The sequence below is a fragment of the Strigops habroptila genome, chromosome 8, assembly GCF_004027225.2.
Source record: "Strigops habroptila isolate Jane chromosome 8, bStrHab1.2.pri, whole genome shotgun sequence".
Lineage (NCBI taxonomy): Eukaryota > Metazoa > Chordata > Aves > Psittaciformes > Psittacidae > Strigops > Strigops habroptila.
Genome location: NC_044284.2, coordinates 24,761,110 through 24,776,460, shown reverse-complemented (window position 1 = coordinate 24,776,460; position 15,351 = coordinate 24,761,110). Strand labels below are relative to the sequence as shown.

Genomic DNA, 15,351 nt, shown 5'->3' with positions numbered 1-15,351 from the left:
ATTCTATAAGAAAATACTGAAGAAGCAGCTGCACAATCCCCATGACAAACAATGGGCAGGAAGCCACAGGCAAGTGTTACCACCCATCTCTTCCCCACCATGTAAAGCACACGCAGAGCAGCAGAGCTGGCAGGGTGTGAGGCCCAAGAGCAGCACACTTGGCTTGAAGGCACCACTGCCCAGGCCAGGCAAGCACACGCACACCACCACATGTGAAATGTAAGCAAAAAGCTGCTCATCAGGTAGGGCACAAATCAATTTATTCCATGGCCACACATGGCCACCAAGCATGCTCCTGTGTTGTGAGAGCTCTGCATTCCTGAGCAGCAGCAGCAGCAGATGTTGCTAAATTCAAAGGGACTTATCCCTCCAGGCATAATTTAATAATGAGTTGACTACACATGCAGGTCAATTGCTGCAAGCCAGAACTGTGCATACATGTCACACAAAAACAAAACAGAAAAAAAAACCCCAAAACAAAAAAGGAGAAAAACCCCAAACATGTTTTATTCAATGCTAATGCAACGTTACAGTAATAACCACTGTTCTCTTTGTTCTACTCGCACCCTAAATTGAAGCAAAATTTACTGCGTTTTCTTGTTAAGGTATGTGACCATCATGTATCTGGAAGGAATTTTGTTTTCTATGTGGTGCTGGGACTGGCAAAGGCAATTGTAGCAGACATGGCACTAATTTTGACCAAAATCTGACCACATCTGACTTCAGAAGTAGGTAGTGGAACACTGACACTTATTTAGATAAGATGATGATGATTTGAGACACCTCACTGTATACTTCCTGCCTACCTAGGTGTGCCTTATTAACTGCAAATATGGTGAGCTATACCCTGTTCTGACATGCTACCAGTAATAACACGAATAATTGCACACATACAAAATACGGACAACGGGGTAAGCAGCAAAGCCTTTTTAAAAACACTTTGCTTTGTCTTTCCAATTAGTGCTTTTAACAACATTGTGGTTTCCCTAAAAAAGGATGAAAGTCCTGCAAACTAATTCTGAAACAGGTTTTCTAATTAGTACCTGGAAAGCTTTCCAACACGGGTATTAGGGATGAAACTTCATAGCATCATTAGTTTTCCCCAGAAATGACTGAATTCTATGAAATCTAATAATTTAACAGGTAAGTGTTAACTGTTACTTGTTTTGGAGATGAGGGCAAGCCGACCACGCCAGCCATGCTTAGATGAACATGGCATCAGACAGATCTTGCAGCTACTCCCAATCTTTCACAGTGAGAAACACAACAGAAGAGGAAAAAAAATGATCAATGATGCAGTTACTGGAAATATTTACAAGAAAAAAATATTCTGTATGTGCAAGTGTATTATTCACAGCCTTCCACATGCAGGCACCGCATTACCTAGGTGAGAGGAGTGCCAAAGCGCATCATTCGTACCAAAAGCAAAGTGTGCAGCCTGTGTGTTGAAATGCACGCATGTCTGCGCAAAAGAAAAAATAAGGAGAAGTTCACGGTCTCAAGGTGGTTACCATTATGTTGTCAAAGCCATCCTGAAGGGATACAGCAGTGCTACAGACATCCTAAAGAAAAGGACAGGCAAGAAAATAGCAAACAATACAAAGAATATACACAATTAGGCTTGGTCTGTTAGTGGAGCAGTACAGCACCTTTACAGAGTTCACCTGTATGTACTCAAAATGCTGTTTAGGAATGGCATTTAAGAATGCTAACAAAGTTCTTTTAGGTGGTTTTTATGCTCAATACTTTCATGAAATTTATGAACAGAAACTCTAAATGTAGATGGAACTCCTCATCCACAGGAGCCTATTAACAACTCTATACATAATACTCAATGTTTTTTTTTGACAAGTCGTAGTTCTTAAAGATCTGGCACCACAGCTATTTGTTTTCAAGAGCACAGCATGTGTAGCACAGCACTGAGGAGCAGAGCCCTTCTGCACTGGTTTTACAGAACTGTCTAGACCCTTGCTAGTGACTTCAAGCTGAGTAGGTAATTTCATTCTGCAGGGGCAGAAACATAAAAAACAAAGACGAAATCTTCCTTATTTTAAGCTCTACCTAACAACATACGGCACACAGTAGCAATGCTTACAAATCATCTTGTTCCTAAATTTTCAATTACTACCTCCAGGCTCTTCACTGCTATAGCATTTCCTACTCTAAATCCAGGACCACAGGAAGAACTATGCAAGCTCCCCAGGGATGTGTTTCTGACCTAGAGCACCACGCACGCGTCCCTCTGGGGCAGACCCCAGTGCCATGAAGCATGCAGAGCCCCGGGCCATGGGGACTGCCAGGGGTTCTCTGGTGTCCGCACTGCCAGCACAGGGTTTGACAACAAAGCAAGCAGACAGGTCAGCCTGGTGAAATGTTTATTCATTTCACTACAGTGACAGTTTTCACATATCAGGCTGAATAAATCTTCCCAAACATCCAATAAGGCAAAATGTTAGAAGAGAGAAAACAATGTGTCCACCTGTCTCCAGCACACCACAACAGACCTGGCTGTGCATGCCACTATGTGGAAGTAACTGGGAAACAAAGTTTGGGTTTGGATAGTTCTGGTTTGACTTTGTTTACATCTGTTTAACTTGTAGCTTATTTATGGCTGAAATAAAACCACAGCTGATACATAACCGCTGACTGATGAACATCCAGCACATGTTGCACCTTAGGTGAAACAGGTACCTGAACCTACCCTGCTGAATTTTAGTGCAACTTTTACATTTTTACTGTTACATTCTAACAGTTTGATCCAAATTTTATGAAAAAATTACTCACAGACACCTTATTAATCTTATTTAGACATGATACATGTCTTCATGGTAAGTTTATTCTCCCTACTGACAACCTGTCTATGCCATGCTTCGGAGCAGAAGTTAACCATTGTTCTTAACACCTCAGACACTATTCCTGTTTTAAACCAAAAGAGAAATGCAACATCTTTTTTCCTCTAAATGTGACAATGTTAAAAACAGCATTTCTTAAATGTGAGAATAATGTGTTATTTTAGATCTTCAGTTACTACTTTTTGATCCCCTAGCCACAGCTAGTGATCATCATTTGTTTACTCAACACTCTCACTGAAGCCTGTATTCTATCATAGTAATTGAAAGCCAGCTGGACCTACCACTAAAATAGTGAGATATTGCCTAATGTAAAAAATACCACAGGGTTTCTATTAAATAAGAAGTAATGGCTCACCACAGAGCCCAGTACCCTAACATGTAGGGTACCTGATCCTGAATACCTCATAGTGCCCACAGGACACTAATGAGTGATCAAATCTCCACTGTACCACCGATACGATAAAACACACATCTGGAGCTTGAAGGGCTCTTTGAAACAGAGAAATCCTGGTTTCACAATTATGAACAGTCCCCTATAGAACTATTATAGCCCATTAGCAGTTTAAGCACCACAAAGGGCTTTGCAGGGAGACTGAAAGAGGGGTAAGAAGGATAATGAGAGCTGTAATGAAACAGAGACAGCGTGGGATAAATTATGAGGAGACTTGCTGAAAATTTTTACTATTTTGAGCTAAGTGGGCACATCACAGAGTTTGAAGGCAAGATAGCATAAGAGCAATATAATATATACTTCAGTGAGGGTAAGAATGGGTACAGAAGGACTTTAAAATAAAGAAGAAAAGTTACTGGTTTTACCACCAACTACACATATTGCTGTTTATCTGGGATCCAAAAAACAATTTTCTGTTCTTATGCCATCTGTTCAAAAGCAGCCTATCTGTAGCAATACTCTGAAAACTCGCTCAGGCTCTGAAGGGTGTTGCACAACAGCCATGTGCGGTTTGGCACACTGCAGCTGTACTCTGCAAAAATGTGAGAAGAAATATCAGCTATTTCTAGAGAACACAAGAGTGTCTGCGTGCACACGTGTATGGAAACAGCTCCTGATGGACTTCCTGGGTTTTTAATTGTGAGGAGCACTGCTGGGCCTCTGCTGCTTACGTGTAGCTTAGTTGTACACAGCACCATGCAATTCCACTATGAAGGCCTCTGCGACACAACAGGGAACAAGAATATCATCAAGTAGCAGAAGAAAACCTGATGTTATGAAACACAGGAAAAATAGAAGGGACTAAGAGACCAAAGGGCAAATGAAGTTTCAAAGCAGATGGCCCTGGTTAAGCAATATTTGGGGAATTACTGCAATTTTCAATACCAGCTGGCTCCCTGCTCTGTAAGCCTATGCAGAGCAAGCAGCCCCGATGGAAGGCAGAAACACTGTGTTGTTCTTCAGAGTTAGGTGTTTGGACAAACCTGTTGGAGAGACCGTGACTGTGCTTGCTGCCTGAGGAGCCGCTGCTGCTGCTGCTCTTGCTGCAGGAGTTTCATCTGGAGCAACTGCTGCTGAGGCGTGATTGCATGGATAGAGGGGGGCTGCATCATGGTGCCAGAGCGCCGCTGCAGCATGTTCGACAGGGCTTGCTTCGTGTTAGTTGGAACAAAGGAGCCTGTCGGATCCAGCCTGGAACCACCTAAAACCACCCAAAACACAAATGTGTTCTCTGCCTTCCGTGAGAGTGTTGTTGGTACAGATCACTGCTTATTCATCAGCTCCTATTTGGTTAGCACTACAATAAAGATGGTAAACTTATCTCTGTAAAGGCAGACAGTGAACTAGATTAAACCAGATTACTGGCCTGAAAAATGAAACAAGCAAAATAACTTTGAAGACTGTCACTTGTAAATGAGAGAGAAAAGTGAAAAGGCTGTTGCATGTTCTATGTCACATAAAACGTGTGACTACTACTGATGAACAAAAGTTGCATGTCAGATCAAAAGCATGGTATGAGCAGCTTATTATGTCACACCAATTTTATAATGAGATGGTAGTAATTTATGCACTCCATGCTATTTGATAAAAATCATGTATCTATATGTCAGACTTACAAAGGTGATCCTGTATGTTTGGTTTCAATATCAGCATCTCCTTAAACTTTTTAGCCACAGTCTGGTATATTCTGAAGACTTTTACACACTTAAAATACAGATCTAGTTGTACTTGGAGCTTCAGAAAAAATAGTTAACATTTATAATTGGAACTAAACTTCTAAAATTCTCCTGCATACTATCGGACAAGGACACAACAGGATCTCTCAAAACATCATAAACTGCTGCCCCCTAGAGAAAGTAAAATACCTATGTTAAACTGTATGCATATTAACTAGAAGAAACAAAACAATCCCACAAAAAATTAAGCACATATCACAAGCACAAATGTTGAAAGAAATGTGAGCCCATGGATTTATTTATTCCATCTAGTAGATGATAAATTAGCCCCCATGGCTCTTGGTATGAATCAAAGAAGAAATAACCCAAAGGTCATTTTTTCCTTTCAATCATGCCTCTCTTATTTGACTCCTCACTGAACTTCTACCGGTTTTCTTATACTATCACCATAGTAGGTCGTTTTTGCTTATCTACCAAAAAAGTTTAATAGCTTAATAAAGACAGACCTACAACTGATAATTGAAAGCCCTAAAATAAAAGGGCTAACTAAGGAATGAAATAAATGGCCTCAGCAGACACAGGCTGCTTCAGGGAAAGTCAGAGACAAAACATGATTATAAGAAGTCAACTTTTGTCACACACACAAAGTAATAAAGCCACACGTTTGTGAATTCAAAGCTTACCCATACCTGGTGGGAGGGGCTGGTTCTGCACAAAGAAACCTGGCTGCTGTGGCTGGCCCATGATACTGTAACCCCACAAGGCAGGCTGAGGAGGATGCATCACTTGAGAGGAGACTGGGGAGTAAGTGGGAGGCACTCTGTATAAGTTGTTCTGTGGATATTCCTTAAAATATATAGCAAAAGTGAATGTTACTGACATTCATATCTTACTAACTCATAAATAATGCCAATTTTCCTACTAAATTATTAAAGGACAGAGACAGTTCCCATTGTCGTTTGCAATGATGTAAAAACCAGATTAAGTCTCAGGCTGCCCACAGGTAATTAACATGAAAAACTTCACGCACACACCATCCATTTTTACCTTTTTAGCAAGTATTTTCTGCAGGCTATAATTAGGTATAGCACAAGGACTGCTTACTGTATCAGCATAGAAATTACAGGAAGAACTTAACTGAAACATCAAAAAGGCGAGAAAATGATCTTAAAATTATAGCTACTGAAAATGCAACATGTAGACAAACCAGCTGGATGCTGACAGAACACTATCACATCTAGAATGTGTATGACTATGCTGGCAACAGTGTGAAGAGGACGTAATTGCACAGAATGCTGCTTCTGGAAATGCACATTATTATTTGGGTGGTGTCAGGGATCTTTTTCAAACCCTTGCTCTAATGATTCTTCAGCTTAGAAACCCACACCTCAAAACCCAATAAAAACTAAAAGGGAAAGCATCTCAGAAGCCAGAACAAACCGCAAAGTAAACCAGTTCATCTATGTGAAAGAACCTCTTTCAAACCTGCTTACATTTGCATGGGACATGGGTTTAAACCAACATGTTTGCTCTCAATGTAATTTGAACAGGAGGAATTTTAGAAGTGGATACAAACAATAACAGCTGTACTTTACACCAAATGAAAGCATATACAGAAGCTGAATTATATTTAGTAAGATCCAGTCCAGCATATTTTACACAGCACATAAGGTCCTAAGCATATTACACCTCTACCCTAAGCTATATTTGCTAGAAATCCACCTTCCTCCTGACCATGTCCCTTCGCTCCCTTTATTAGGACCCTCTCCTTTGGGTGCAGAGCAATTTTTGAAGGCAGCTAGGACAGCACCATGCAACATCAGATGCTTCAGTGAGATATTTCAAGTTTTGTATGGGGCACCAACTACTTACATCAGCCCTTGAGCTTGACTTTGACTTTCGCTTCCTGCTCTTTGTCTTCTTTTCGTCATCCGTGGCATGTTTTCCCTGATCAGAGAACTCTCCTGACTTTCTTTCTGGTTCCTGAGACACAGGTGTGGTGGGCTCTTCCTCCTCCTCCTCTGGAGGAAGGGGTAAGGGCTCGAGGTAGTAACTCCGTGGCTTGGGTTTGGTGTGCATGTGGTACAGGAGGAGATGCTGCTGCTCCTCATATTTGATCACTTTCCTGTCGACACGAACTGTACCAAACCATGCCCAGGAGAGAGGAGCAGGATTTTTGTGACCTTCAAATAAATCCCAAGAGGACACCTTTTGTTTTGTTGAAACTTGAAGACCCTGTTTTAGAATAAAAGTGAAGTTTGTATTTTAAGAAAGTTGAACACTAGAGCAGATGCTTTCTGTATCATTTGAGTCAGAAAAATCCAGTAAGGGTTTTCTTCCTCCACAAAATGTACCAAACGCATACTGGTGAGATTTTAACCTTTACCCAAGGCTGCCATTATAGTACCATTTGCTTATAGCTATGCTAAAAATCTCAAATTCCATTATCATATTTTGAATGAGAAGTCTATCTATTTGATATCTTTTATTATCAAATTTTGATATCTATCAAAAATTACTACTCTGAGAATATCCTGGCTAAAAGTTTACACAGTCAAATAAGGGAAGAAAGCCTAAGTACTCTATCACCAAAAAATGCCTACTCAGTCTGCAAAATAAAAAGCTCTACCCTAAGGTCTATTCTTCTCTTGTAAATAAATTCACTTTAAAAGTCATGCATCCCTTTGTATTCCAAATAAATCCAAAACAACTAATACACTTTTTTTTTTCCCCTCTGTCTTTCGTAAGCAGGATCAATCACCCTCCATCTTCCTCCCAGCAGATAACAGGTCAAAAGGTTCCCAGGTCAAACGAGCTCTCAAAGGTAGGATTGTGCTTGGAAAACAAATACTTTTTTTTAAGAGCTGCTGCTGTTCAACTCCAAGTCAAATGTAATTTCCTTTTTGGAAATTTTTGTGGAGTTGGCATGATCAGTCAAGACCCTGTATCGCAGAACTGGGCGATTGAGCAAGCTTATGTGAACACTCATCCCATTAGCAGTTGCAAACTGATGGTGTACCCTGCATATATAACGAGGGTGGGCATGCAGCAAATGTGACGACTGAAGTTTAAACAAATCAGAAAGTGAAAGGTTACCCAAACTCTTGAATTTGTACGAGTGGCATAAAACTGTTTCCATTAAAGATGCACATCATCTATCTAAAGCTCCAAGACTCTGCAGTGAGTTGTCAGGGAGAGTGGGATGGGATGCTTCCAGTTCTGCTGCAGGGGTGGTGATGCTGGTGCATGGTCCCAGTCACAAGAGGCTGCTCAAACCCCTTCGGCTGTGGTGTAACAACTCTCCACGTGCCTCTAAACCCACTCCTGGTTTCACTCTCCCTGAGGATTTTCACATGGATCATGCAAACAAAAACTGTGCAAGAATATTTGGAACAGAAATGTATTTGATTCTAAAAATGGTCTGTCATTTGCAACTTTTTTTAAAGGTACTATTCAACAGGCCAGGTTTTCCTCACTTTTGGCACCAACCTCATAGAATGCCTGCCTGTTTTTTCAAAAGAGACTGCATTGCTGTGGCTGAAGGTTTAGTAATGACTGAGAGTGCCCCAGAAAGCTGAATTACAGCAGAAGTGCAATGCTTTCATGCTATTGCATATAGACACACGTACTGTCCAAGCTGTACCTGTTTGCTTGAATTTCCTACGCTTCAAAAAGCATGGAAAAACTGAGATGAAAGCAAACATTTACTCTTGCCTGTTTCTTATCAATGGAGTCAAATCCTGCAATTTTGTTCCCCTTGGTGTCTATCAAGGATCCCATTGGCTCACAAGTGATAATATCACATGTCTGCTTCGGCAAAGGGAGCAGCTGGCGAACCTTGTCAATGCTTTCCGACCGCTTGTCTCCCAGCTCTTTCTAGAGAATAAATACATCGATCAATCAAACAAGGAGCAGGGGAAAGAGAAACATTACACTGCTTTCGCTATTAGAAAATGTCCAGTTTCTAGATGAGTCACTTCCTTGTACTTCTGTTAAATCTTAACAAGTGGCTTTGCAAAGTTTTTTGGTTTTTTTGTTGGGTTTTGGGTTTTTTTTTAGAATGTAAGTTATCTCTCCATCTCTTGTTTATACAGAACATAGAAAATGTGTAACACAAATTTAGCGTCTCAAACACGAATAAGAGTAACTAAACATCTTTCAGGGTCCCCAATTTTAATTTAATATGAAGAAAATACTTGAAGTCTATCTTCTCAGCCCCACATTCCTGTATGCTGATTTTCTTCTTTTTACCCTTGTTATCACTTAGGCTGTTTCAATCTCTCCTCTTTTTCCAAGAGGCCTTCCCAGACACTAGAGGTGACAGGACTAAAACAAGCACAGAATGCACTTCAAAAGAAATGCTGAAAATGACAAGACATAACACTTACTTTTAATTTTTTCACTAAATTCATGTAAGCCCTTTTGTTTTCTTCAGGCCCTCCTTGGGAAGCATTCGACAAGTCCGAGGCAAGTGTCCCGTTGATGAGGACACCCAGCATATCGAGCACGGTTGTGAACAGTTCGCTGGGAGTAAAAACAAGTATTACCCTGAGAACTACTGATTGCCAAGAGATCCAGGGGCAGATACTCACAGCAAAGGCCACAAGCGCAGCCCTTCAGACAAGCTGGGTTTTTCAGAGCTTTCTGCACAGACACACACCTCAGCTTGCATGCTTAAGCCCCAGCATGTACATTCAGGTGGATTGTCAAGACACACACAAATCTTACCGTAAACCCCTGCTTAGAGCTACAAACAGCACAAACTACTAACAGTCAGCCATTGGGAATTACAGGCTCCAACTTAGGGAACCACTCAGGTATGTGCTTGTTAAGGAAGAGTGTAAATAGTGGCTCCAGTGCTTTCCAAACCAGAGGTGCTTCCCCAACCAAGACCAGCACTGAACACGGAAATTGCGCTCAAGCAGTAGGAGGGTAATAGTAAGAAAAACATAACAATAACGTACACGCTATATAAACTTAAAAGCACTAAGGACATGAATTAGCTTGTTTAAATAGTGCAGACATACTTGTTGGTCTGCAAATCAACAGTTCCTGAAGTGATTATCTGGAGGAGCAGAAGTGCCCAGTCCGTGGTCCACTGGGTACTCCTCTGCACAGTGTCAAACATGCCACCTACCTGCAAAGGAACACAGCAGATAGCAAGGCTCTGCATGTATCTCACAGAGGCACGCTTCCCTTATCAAATGGATTAATTATGAATAAAACTTCCTTCCAGTCCCACAAAGTTCTTGTGTGTTGAATGTCATCTTGAAGTGCTGACTTCAAATAATGTTTCCTCCCCACCCCATGCTCCCAGCAAAAAGCTTCTCCTAAGGAGCTGTAGAAAAGCAGAATATTATTACACTTCTCCTTCAGTTTTGTATCTTCACTTTCATGTTTGATGCAACAAATTTAAGTCAGTGAAAAAAATTCTCAGAACTGAAAAAGTGTCAAATTAAAACTTTGTAGTTATCACTTTCCCACACCCCAAAATTAGACAATAATGTCCAGTGCAAAGAGAAAACAGATCTGAAGAAAAATATAGCATTGATTGAAAATGAAAATTGCTGAAAGATGTATTTTACCCTATGAACAATATTTCACTATTGCTACTAGCATACTGTAAAATATGTCTTGGCTTTGAGAAGGAGCCATTTTATGCTTTACTTTAAGTGCAGCCACAGTGATCCCAAAGCTGGTCACAGCTGGCTCAAGTCTCCCTGACCTGAACCAGGAGCAGTGCAAAGGCTATGGTCACCCCTCTAGTCGCACAGCTGCATCTAAGCAGCTGACAAAGACACATGAAGAGAACAACACTGCAGTGTTACTCCTACCATGGTGCTCCCTTATTTGGCCTCTGCAATCCTACTGTACCGTGCTAAACAAGCTGTGGTGGTTCTGACCTCTGGTACACAGGTTTACAAGAGATATTGGGACACTGGAGAACTCAATGGAAACTAAGTTAATACGTGTATCCAAGTAGCAGCAACTGAAATTGCCTGTAAGTTAAGGTAAGTTAAATAGCCAAATGTTACATTCCCTGGGAGGTCTGAAAGTCTCAACTATATGGACTGCCCAGTTCCATAAAATCCTTGCTTGTTACGTGGGGATAAAACATCAGTGGGCAACAGCCTGGAACATCCACAAAAAGACGATGGATTTCTGAGGTTCCAGGGACACTGAAATGAAGAAAGCACCACAAAAATAAAGGCACAAATAAGGTATAGGGTGCCATTCCCATTCATTTTATATGATTAATGTCCAAACATTATGGTCAGGAGGCATCAGCTGAAACAAGAGAGACAGAAAGAATAGAGACAACCACCAATGGAGCAGAGACACCCTTGAGTCAGGGCAGAGAGGTACTAACAGCCCTTGCTGTCCCTGTCCAGCCCCACCTGGGGCTAATCCCACCCCTGGCCCAGGAGCCCCCAGCTGGGAGCCTGAGCCTGTCCCCATGGCCCTGCCTGCCCATGCCAGGGCTGCATCTGACCCTGGCTCCCCTCACCGGGCCTGATCCTGAGCCCCCACTGTGGGCTGATGTCCTGGTGTGGCCTCAGCACATCCCCATCCCAGTAGAGGCGCCTAATGCCCAGGCTGGGAGCTGCAGGACTCCTCAGCTGCAAGCTCTTAGGAAGCCTCGGCCCATGCGGCACCCTGACATGGTACCTTCCCACTCCTTACCACCTGCTCCAGAGTAGCTGTTACATCTTTTTATAATATCAGGATAACCACAGAAGTTTTTCTTACCAAGTTAAGACGAAGTTGTAGGGCTTCATGCATCATTTGCCTAGCTTTAACATCATCCTGGTACCGTTCTTCCCTCCAGTTGCTAAGGATCTAAGAAAAAGCATTTGATTAAGGTTGTTTTACCGCTGTAAAGGAATGTTCTTCCATTAAGTATTTGTGACCATTACCTGTAATGAATCACAAAAGATTATTAACCATTTTATCCTTGTGCCTGTTTAAGGCTTAGAGCAGATTAAGCTCACTAGTGGAGGGGAAATGTAAAGAGTTGATACTATGCTATCAATTGTGTTAGTTATGCATTTATTAAAAATATTGTTTCAAATACCCTGGTTAACTGTTCACCACAGGTAAGCAAATAGAGCTCTTGCACTGGATACAGCTTCCCAACAGGATCTCCATGAGAAATGACCATAGCCTCAGGGTCCAGCTGCATTTCAGGGCAGAACCCATACAACAAAAAAAAGCCCAAGTGGCAGTGACACCAGGGGAAAAAAACCTCAAAGAATGAACTCCTATTGCCTCTCAGCTCAGGTCCAGGCTGCAACATAGCTCCAGCCTAGACCTGAGCTGAGAGGCAATACGAGAAAAAAATGGCCCTACAGGCATCAATTTTCACTGTCACAGTAATTCATAGAAACTAAAGACAGAGAAAAGGAAACATGCACCCACTATACTGGGCACTGTATACATTCATTTTAAAGACCGTCTTAAGGAGCTATTGTAGGCCAGAGCATGAACCACATGAGAGCAGGAAGTTCAGAGCAGAATCAGCAGAAGTTGTGAGGAAGCACAAGTGATCCAACGGAAAAGCTGTAGGCAAGAGGCCAGTCTGGGACTAGCAATATTGGTTTTTTAAAATACAAAGAACTCTAAATCTGTACCAGCTGGAGAAGACGAAGGATTTTCCTAAACAAGGAAAATCTCAAACTTATGAAAACCTTTTTGATCAGCTAGAGACTGAGAAGACTGTTCCTTTCGGGACAAACATCAGTTACTGTTTTTCCTGGAAACAACTGAAATCAGACTCAAGTTCATTATATTTCTCTGTAACTAAAATAGACGTATTCACTCTCTAAAAGGAACAAACACCTCCCCATTCTTCTTTCCTTGGACTGTTCCTTTTGGCATAGCATTGCATTGTAATTTTCCTGGATTTACACCATCGTATACTCATAAAAATGATGACACATGAAACATCTCACAAAGGGTGCTCATGGTTATGTGCTTGTTTTACCTGATTAACTTGATTCTGCAGTGATGTTAGAAGCCCTTCCCGTTGCTCATCCTGCCCCTTAAGGCAAGTAAGTACCAATGAAAGGAAAGGTTGCTGACTCAAGAGAGACATGCTTTAAGAGAGGCAAACACAGAAGTCAATTAGTAAAGTTATTTTGATACTTCTCATCCTTGCTCCCTTCCTTGTTTTGTCTACTTTTTTTCCTTGAAGTGGCACTGCCTGCATCTAAGTCTGTTTCTGTTTTAGTAAATTAAAGCCTTGCCAGGCGAATTAAAAGATCACGTACATAAGTGGGCACAGCACCAGCCAGTGTAAATGCACATATTACGCATGTCATTACTGAGAACCCACCTAGCTCAGGGCACGGAATGACCAAGAGTTACATGGACACTTGAAGGCCTGACTCAGAATCAGACCATGTTGTTTTAAGACTATTTTAATTAACTGGGGATACAATTTTAGTGGAGATTAGGCAGCTAAAGTTTCTAACCCATGTTAGTGGTCTGACGTGAATCCCAAGTAAGTTTCCCATGCAAGCACTGATTAGTGACAGCTGCCTACCTAAACTGCACTAAAATTCTATCACAGGCTTAGTGCAGGTAAACTGAGACGCAGCTTTAGCTGGTTGTAGGAGCAATGCCATACCAATGCAAGGGCATTCAATATTTTTTTTTATTATATTAATGTGTATCCATTATAACATAAAATTAAGACAAACTGAAAGAAATACACAAAGATTAGTTTGAAAGTACATGTGAAGCAGAAGAGAAGTTTAAAAGGTCAGCAAAGGGATTTGAGTAACAGCTCGTGCAATGATTTTTGCAGTTTTAGGTATATAAGCTCCTTGAAAATTCCATGCATCCATAAACACAATATAAATACATATGCACACATCCACGTGTGTATGGATTACAAGTACTCATTTTAACAGTTTTTTTCATTTGGAATTTAACTTGACTTCAACAATTTAGGTGACAATTAGTATAAAGGAATGGCAAAATCCCAAGGTGCAATAAAAGGTGAAAAACAGAAAGTCTGCATTTTCAAAAAGTCATGTTAAAGAGCAATATTTCAGATTTCAGGAACAACATGGTAGGAACACCTCTTCATTTTCTCATTAATTTCCATAAGAAAAATTTACAGTTTGCAAGACAGTTATTATTGCAACTGCTATCCCTACTACATAAAGCAGAGTATGAAAAAAGAGTTTTTATATATGCGTCCTGGTTTCAGCTGGAACAGAGTTAGTTTTCTTCCTAGTAGCTGATGCAGTGCTGTGTTTTGACTTTAGTCTGAGAACAACGCTGATAACAAACTGATGTTTTAGTTGTTGCTAAGTAGCACTTACCCTGACCAAGGACTTTTTAGTCTCTCATGCTCTGTGAGAGCAAGGAAGGGCGCAAGAAGCCCAGGGGAAGCCAGGACAAACTAACCAAAGGGTTATTCCATACCGCAGCATGTCATGCCCAGTATATAAACTGGGGGGAGTTATCCAGAAGGGACCAATCACTGCTTGGGTTGAGATGGGTGTTAGTCAGCAGGTGGTGAGCAATTGTACTGTGCATAACATGCGTTTCTGAATTATTCTTTTTTTGTTTGTTCCCTATTATTATTATCAGTATTGTAGGGGGTTTTTTGTATTATTTCTATTATCACTATATTTTAGTTTATTTCAACTACTAAACTGTTGTTATCTCAACCCGCACATTTTACATTCTTTCAATTCTCCCCATCTTGCCCAGAGAGCTGTGGGAGGAAAAGGGTTAGTGAGCAAGTGGTACTTAGTCACCAGCTGGGTTTAAACCACGACAATATGTAACATAAGATTTCATACTTTCCCACAGTATCACTGGTTTTGTCACTCATGGAGTAGTAAAGTTTGTTTTCAACAAGTGGTTTTCAAGAAGTCGTTTGTTTTCTTGAACTTTGGAAGAGTTTCACAACAAGAAAGATAGTTGGTATTTGAAGCTAAGAGACCTTGTGTATAGTATTGAATGTAATTTCTATCATAATTCTAAGGAAGTACAAAAATTATAGGCACTGTGGAAGAATATTTGACTAAAGAAAAATCAATAATCACTAAGTCATTAAAATTCTCATGTGCTTAAGCTTAAGCTTAATTTCCAACAGGAATTAGATGACATCTTATGACAATTATGGGATCTTAATGGCAAGGAAAGTGGCCTACTGACATGGAAAGGAAGAGACAACAAGAGAAGAGTTAGACATTATCTTAAATGTCTAACTTTTCCCAACACCAAGGTGCGGAATAGCCACTGGAAGATGTGCTACAAAGCTTTCACATTTTGTCCTCTGATACCAATGATATTTCTTCAAACTAAATGAAACCTGAACCCTGTTTGGGGTTGACAACTTTTTGCTTCACAA

General features: G+C 40.9%; 1 protein-coding gene across 5 annotated transcripts in view; it reads right to left on the bottom strand.

The window, feature by feature from the left end:
- Positions 1 to 15,351, bottom strand: part of MED12L (mediator complex subunit 12L) — a 152,601-nt gene that overhangs the window by 14,250 nt on the left and 123,000 nt on the right. For 4 of the 5 annotated variants that reach the window (XM_030495049.2, XM_030495051.2, XM_030495050.2 and 1 more), the window contains 8 exons: positions 12,964 to 13,075; positions 11,730 to 11,819; positions 10,007 to 10,116; positions 9,368 to 9,503; positions 8,694 to 8,855; positions 6,852 to 7,214; positions 5,669 to 5,825; positions 4,287 to 4,504 (listed from right to left, as the gene is read on the bottom strand). In XM_030495049.2, the coding sequence (XP_030350909.1) occupies positions 4,287 to 4,504; positions 5,669 to 5,825; positions 6,852 to 7,214; positions 8,694 to 8,855; positions 9,368 to 9,503; positions 10,007 to 10,116; positions 11,730 to 11,819; positions 12,964 to 13,075 (1,348 nt within the window). The remainder of the gene's footprint in view (positions 1 to 4,286; positions 4,505 to 5,668; positions 5,826 to 6,851; positions 7,215 to 8,693; positions 8,856 to 9,367; positions 9,504 to 10,006; positions 10,117 to 11,729; positions 11,820 to 12,963; positions 13,076 to 15,351) is intronic. The other variant, XM_030495053.2, reaches the window with a different exon arrangement.